The sequence below is a fragment of the Heptranchias perlo genome, unplaced genomic scaffold, assembly GCF_035084215.1.
Source record: "Heptranchias perlo isolate sHepPer1 unplaced genomic scaffold, sHepPer1.hap1 HAP1_SCAFFOLD_59, whole genome shotgun sequence".
In the NCBI taxonomy this organism is placed as follows: Eukaryota; Metazoa; Chordata; class Chondrichthyes; order Hexanchiformes; family Hexanchidae; genus Heptranchias; species Heptranchias perlo.
Window position 1 is genome coordinate 5013076 of NW_027139612.1, and position 6925 is coordinate 5020000.

A 6925-nucleotide genomic window follows, 5' to 3' on the forward strand; every position below is an offset into this window, starting at 1 on the left:
GGTCAACCAAAGGTCGATCTCCCTGGATGACGAAAGAGACAGAGAGTAAGATGAAGCAGAGAAAGGGGGCGTATGACAGATATCAGGTTGATAATACAAGTGAGAACCAGGCTGAATATAGAAAGCTCAGAGGAGAAGTGAAAAGGGAAATAAGAGGGGCAAAGAGAGACTATGAGAATAGGCGAACAAAAAGGGAATCCAAAAGTCTTCGACAGGCATATAATTAAAAATGGAAAGCAAGAAGAGGGGTGGGTCCGATTAGGCACTAAAAAGGAGATTTACGCATGGCTGCAGAGGGCATGGCTAAGGCACTAAATGAGTACTTTGCATCTGTCTTTAACAAGGAAGAAGTTGCTGCAAAAATCACAGTAAAAGGGGAGGTAGTTGAGTTAATGGAAGGGCTAAAAATTGATTAAAAGGAGGTACTAAAAAGGCTGGGTGTGCTTAAGGTAGATAAGTCATCCAGTCCAGATGGGATGCATCCCAGGTTGCTGAGGGAACTAAGGGTGGAAATTGCTTAGGTAATGGCCATAATCTTCCAATCATCCTTAGATACGGAAATGGTGCAAGACGACTGGAGAATTGCAAATGTTACACCCTTGTTCAAAAAAGGGTGTCAGGATAAACCCATCAACTACAGGCCAGTCAGTTTAACCTCGGTGGTGGGGAAGCTTTTAGAAAAAAGTAAACAGGGACAAAATTAATACCCACTTGGACAAATGTGGATTAATAAAAGGATTAATTAGATAGCCCTTTCAAAGAGCTGGCAAAGGCACAGTGGGCTGATTGGCCGCCTCTTGTGCCGTACCTGCTATGAAAATATGAAACTATGAACAACAACTTCAACGCCATAAACCTGAAACAAAATGGCAGCCAGTAAGGCAGTAATCTTATAGAGCGGCAAGCTGGATATCTTACCGAGTTGCAAGGCGGCCATCTTATTGCGGGGCAAGGCAGCCAACTTACCGGCGGGCATGGGGGCAATGTCAAACAAATTGACCGCCATGAAAGTTGAACGAAATTGCCGCCCTGATCTTGAAACAAAGTGACCACCAATAAGGCATCCATCTTACTGAGGGGCAAGGTAGAGCTTTTTATGGTGAGAGAGACGGAAAGAGTTCATTTGCTGGTCCTGTTAAATTACTGTTGCACTATAGTTATAGATACACATTGAGCGAGACTGGCACTAGCTGATGTTTAACAGGAATATGGAGGTGCAGTGAGGGATTAAACACCAAAATGTGAACTTCTGCAAAAATAAATTGACTAACATTTGATTATTCTGACGTAATGGTTACCGAGAAGGAAAGACCAGACATTCGGAGGAAAGGTCCAATTAACCGTTTTGTGTAGCGAATGCAATTCTAGCTTCTATTAAATAAATCAGAATAAAATTGGACTCAATCTGAATGTGGTTCTAATCTGGGATTTTGTTTATTTCTCCATTATTCATATTTTTCTTTAATCTGAAACAATAACAGCATTTGTAACATTAACAGAGCAGGAGAGTGCAGCGGGACCCTGTCCACTTTAATAACACAGCAGACGGGTTAAGAGTACATTGTGATTTATCAGAGAATCCAGCAACTCACTGGGAAAGTTACACATGGTACAGATGGAGGATCAAAAAGGTGCAAAGTGATTTTACACTTTAATTTGGGGCAATGACTTTTGTCTCCACAATGTTTAATTTGATAAAAAACTTAATGTGCTCTTTTTTCCTAAAGAAATTTCAAGCACAGACCAGGGCTTCATAAAGAAAACAATTATTATTAATACACTATAAAAATTGACATTTGAATTTAAAAAACACTTTGGGTTTATGCCCGATTTAGAATTGCTTTAACCACAATAAAACAACACATTCTGAATTCCGAAAATGCAAAACCGTTTGGAAATCAAATGTCTATCTTGGAATAAGCCATACAGGAAGTTATATCCTCATGGTTGGTTGAAGCATGCGGGAAAATTCCAGGTATTTTGATGGATGATGTTGCAGTGTAGCGTGGCTTTCTCTTGTATCCAGGTCATCGGCTTCATAGGCAATCTGTAAACCAGCATCGAGGCATCAAGCTGGGAGGTAGCGAGCAGTCATTAAGATTCCAGGTGAGGTGGTGCTGCCAGGAAGTGAAAGGTGAGTTTGGAGCAGTCGTGGTGGATCTGTGTCTCTCCACACTCAACTTCTGCACAGCTTTTAAAGAGATTTTTAACACCGGATCACACCTCTGGGACGATGGCTTCTCAACGATAGTTTCCTACAAATACAACCCACGATAGATTGACACTTCACTTGTTTTCTCTCATTGTCCACAACGTAACCTAGTTAAGTCGGCAGATTGTTCAACTACCTCTAGCCCTCCTGGAATCGTTCTTTTTGCTACGGTGATCTATCCTCTGCTGTGTGATCATTTACAATGTGTTATTAACAATCCTTTAAACAGCCCTTCCACCTTTGAACAGTCCTTTTCCTTCAGACATGCTGAAGTCGATTTCGTCTCAGGCTTTCGTTCAATAGATGAATGTTTACGACATAGAGCAGCTGGGAAACCCCTGCAGTAAGTAATGGTCAGGGTCAGGGACACAAGGCTGAGTGACTTTATTGTGCAGCCTCCAGGCATCACCTTGAGAAATGTCAAAATTAAATGCAGAAGAGTGTTACCCCAGAACAAACATGAACTGTCTAACCTGCTTCATCTGCTGCTGTTCTGCTGGTCAGCACTCTCACACACTCCAGGCTGATTACACAGTTTGTTTGGTTATTTAATGTTTTCTGTGTTCCAGTCTCACTCCTGCCCCTACCCTGCTGTCACTTTATATGTTTGTCCAACTTTCATTGTGTCTATTCTCTGTTTATGTCGTTTGTCCCTATTTATTTTCTGTCTGTTTTTCTATCTTGTTATTTCCACTTCTACTCCCATCACTTTGCACTTCTTTGTCAGTCTCTCTCTCTCGTTCCATCCATGTCTGTTTGCTCGCTCTCATTATATATATATATATATATATATGTATATATATTAATATATGCTTTCTTTTACTCCTTCTTTCTCTCTTTCTATTTCTCTCCTGTCTTACAAACTCTCATTATTTATCTCATTCTCTGTGTAACTCTGTCTCTACCTCTCTTTGTTTCTATCTCTCTCCCACTCACACCCTATCCCTTTTATGTGAACCTGTTTTAATTTTCTGCGCTATTTAATCATGATATTTCTTTTGTCCCTTTGTTTTTTCTCTGTGTTCCCTCCTCTCTCCATCTTTCTCTCCTTCTGTCTCTCTCTCTCTCTCTCTCTATTCCTCTGTCTCTCTGTCCATCTTTCTCTCTTTCTCTCTGCCTTTGTCCCACTACCTCTCTCTTTTTCTCTATTTCTCTCTCTATCTCTCTCTCACCCGCTCCCTGTGTCGCTCTCTGCCCCTCTTTCTCTTTCTCGCTCTCACTCTCTATGTCTGTGTTTTTCTCCCTTTTCTCTGTCACTCTATCTCCCCCTCTCTCTTTCCCTCTCTTTATCGCTCCCTGTCTCAGTCTCTCACCCTTTCCCTCTTCGTGAATCATTGTGGCTTTCTCTCTCTCGCTCACTCTCTCCCTCCCTCTATCTCCCTTTCTCTCACCCTCTCTCACCCCCTCTCCATTTATTTGGAATGCACCCATTCTGATCAGTCCCACAGCAGCTCCTTTGACTCCCAACTTTGCAAATTTTGATGTACGGCCATTTAGATGAAGTCCAGCTGAGATACTTGTGCCATCATTTTGCACAAAAATGCACGTGTTGCCTGCAGAATAAATCCTGCCTCAATAGATCAGAATTTCAATAAAATATAATATCAGAAGCATATTTCAGATCATTTAATGTCTCTGTGTGGCTAATATAAAATGTACTTTCCATCCCCTGGGAAGTGTTGGGGATGGAGTATGAAATGGGATTTAGTTCTCGTGCTTGAAACCCTTCAGCTCTTTCTATGATTTCACGAATTTAACAATTAGATTGAATGGGTATTTCACCGCGTTCTTCAGCTCCTCTCTGAATTTAGTTTGCGTCAGGACATAAATACACGTGTTTGTGCAGGAACTGAGAAGCTGCAGCATCTTCGCTGTTTGTTCTGTGATATAACCAGGGTCAGTGAAGGAGTAATAAGACCGAATGTCCAATATTCGTACATAAATGGAAAACACAACCTGTGTCAGCCACAACAGTATAAAACTGCCCGAGATACTGAAGAGTAAAATGATGGATTTCTTTCGGTTCTCCATCTCTGGATCACTCTGATTCTCTCCATTGCTGCGGCCCCGGAGTCCCCTGCGGACTCGACTGGACACTAAAATACGCCTGACCGTCAGTACATTGAGCAGCAAAATCAGACAGAACGGGACACAAGGGGTTAAAATGAGGTGCAACATCTCAAATGCGGCCCATGCGGGGGAAGTAAGGAAGCTCGGTTTAATCTCACAACCCCAGGGAACATTATCAATTATAAATCTAGGTTCATATATAAAGTACCAGGGAAGACTCTCTGAACAGCCCAGCACACTCACTGTTCCCAGAACCACAGCCGCCGTTCTCTCCGTGCAATATTTCGTTTTCAGCTTCTCACAACAAATGGCCACAAATCGATCAAAGGTGAAAGCAACTGTGAGCCAGACGGAAACTACTGTGGCTGCTTCAGTCATAGAGAGAATAAAACTACACAGGAGAGTAATATCCAGGAATGACCATGGGAGATAGAGCACATTAATTTTGCTGAATATCGGATCAGTGATAACGACCATGAGATCGGTCACTGCCATTCCCACCAGGTAGACACTGATACATTTGGAGAGACCGCACTTTCCTCGGGACAGGATCACAATCGCCACCAAGTTAACTGCAACAGAGAAACAAGTAATCAGAGAAATTACTGATCAGACCTGGAGCCAAAGCAGCATTTTGAGAGGCTCTGGGGTGAAATTTCCAGCTTTGTTGCTGCATCAAGGCGTGGAAAGTGATTGATTGACCTGGGCAGCGCTTTCGGGCAGAGAGATGTTTTTGAACACAATGATCAATAATGAATTGGGAGATGGATATAGAAAGTGAATAAAGTGAGCACTGGATCCACTGGAAGGGCTGAGTGAGGGCGCAGTGCCGGTGGGGAAGGGAGAAGGGGTTTTACACACCGGGAATCCAGCGGATAAAAGCCGGATTTGGGTTCCAGACGGACGGGGAAAGAGAGGGAAGGGTGGGGAATGTGAGGGGACAGGGGAAGGTGCAGCTGGTTTATTTTTCTGGGATAATTGATCCGACAGGGGCTGGCACTAAATGGGAAAGGCAGCTGGAGCCCGAGCCAGTGAGTGAGATTGGGAGGGGGACAAGGAAAAGGACATGTAGGAGCTGGAGGGGAGTCAGGAGCAGGAGATTTGGGAAAGTGGACAAACTGAAGCAACGGATGAGGAGACAGAGGATTCAATGCAGTGGGAGGAGAGGCTGGGATTCACAGGGAGAGACTGCAGCAGAGTGTGAGAGGAAATCTAATCTATGGGTCCCACGAACACAATCCATCTAATACATTCAACAGTTCATTTCTGTGGTTATTGGTGTCAGGGAAACTGTGTAGTTATAAAATGTGTACAATAAATTTACTTTGTAATTCATTTGAAATTAAATTAAAAAGTATTAATTAAATCAACCTCGTTGTTTATTGAATTCACTTAACTTTAACGTACTGTATCCGAACAATTCATTACAATCAAGACATTTCTGATTATATTTTTTTTTAGCAAATTGTAATTGTATTTAGTGTTAAGTTGGAAAACAAGGAAAATTCACATAAACAGACTACGGACCTGACAGGGATATGAACATGAGGAGCGAGTCCCACAATAAAAACTCACCCAATCTGACCACATCATAATAACACCTTCAAATCACATTTTCAATGTTTAATTGCACTGGAATTTTCAGCAGTTCATTCTGATGAATTATTAACACCACAGCCTCTCGCTTTCCCTCTCAGTCGCCCTCTCTTTCACTCACTCTACTCCCTATCTCAAGTCCATTTTCATATCCGATTAAATCCTATCATCCTGTGTCTGCATTCTGTTCACCAGCCCCGTGTTTCAATCTCCGATTCGCAATCTTAGTTTGTTAAATAGTGAAGCCTCTGTGGAATAGTTTAATATTTCTACAGATCATCCAAGTCTCCACCTGTTCACCTACACTGTTCACTTCATCCACAAATCATGGAATGAACAGAATCGAATCCCTCTCCCAGGCAGATCTCACAATAATTGAGATTCCTTCTCCAGTAATTGTAGGGTATAGGGATAGATGGCGGGATTCTTCAATTTACAAAACGCCAACATCATACTTATAAACTACAGGTATATCGAAGGGCTGCTGATTCCAACAGGGACAGTGCAAATTGAGACCACAAAACATCAAAACATTTCATTTTACAGTGAAGTCCAGTGACAGTCAGTGAATTCTTCCACAGTGAAGCAGAGAAGGAGATGTGAAAGAGTCAGCAGAAAACTCAGTTCAGTAACCAGACATCTGAAGCGGCGTCAGATACACACATAATGAAATAATATTTCATAACAGTGATCACCAATAAATACATTGAAATCCCAGTTAAACTGAAGCATGTTATTAAGGAGGGAGGACATTCCGCTGCCTCCTTGTAACACTGAGACCGTGAGCTGTCTCATTATCAATCACTGAAAACACATTGATGAAAACATATTCCAGGACAGGTTAGTTCCACAACAAGAAACTGTTATCATCTCCTGATGGTCTGATACCAACTCTTAGCCCAATACATTCAGTACAGGGAATAATCCTGTAACAATGCCAGGGTTGGATAGACAAATTCATGACAGATATAATGCAGCGCCTCAATACCGAAAGAGCAGAGACTTAACACATTCCATCATTCAACCAATACAACAGAACAAGTGACT

General features: G+C 42.1%; 1 protein-coding gene across 1 annotated transcript in view; it reads right to left on the reverse strand.

The window, feature by feature from the left end:
- Positions 1-3985: 3985 nt before the first annotated feature.
- The window catches only part of LOC137316361 (probable G-protein coupled receptor 139), a gene marked incomplete at its 3' end in the record, with an annotated part of 3103 nt that continues 163 nt past the window's right edge, over positions 3986-6925 (reverse strand). Inside the window, exon 2 of the mRNA XM_067980429.1 lies at positions 3986-4854. Coding sequence (XP_067836530.1) covers positions 3986-4854 — 869 coding nt within the window. The remainder of the gene's footprint in view (positions 4855-6925) is intronic.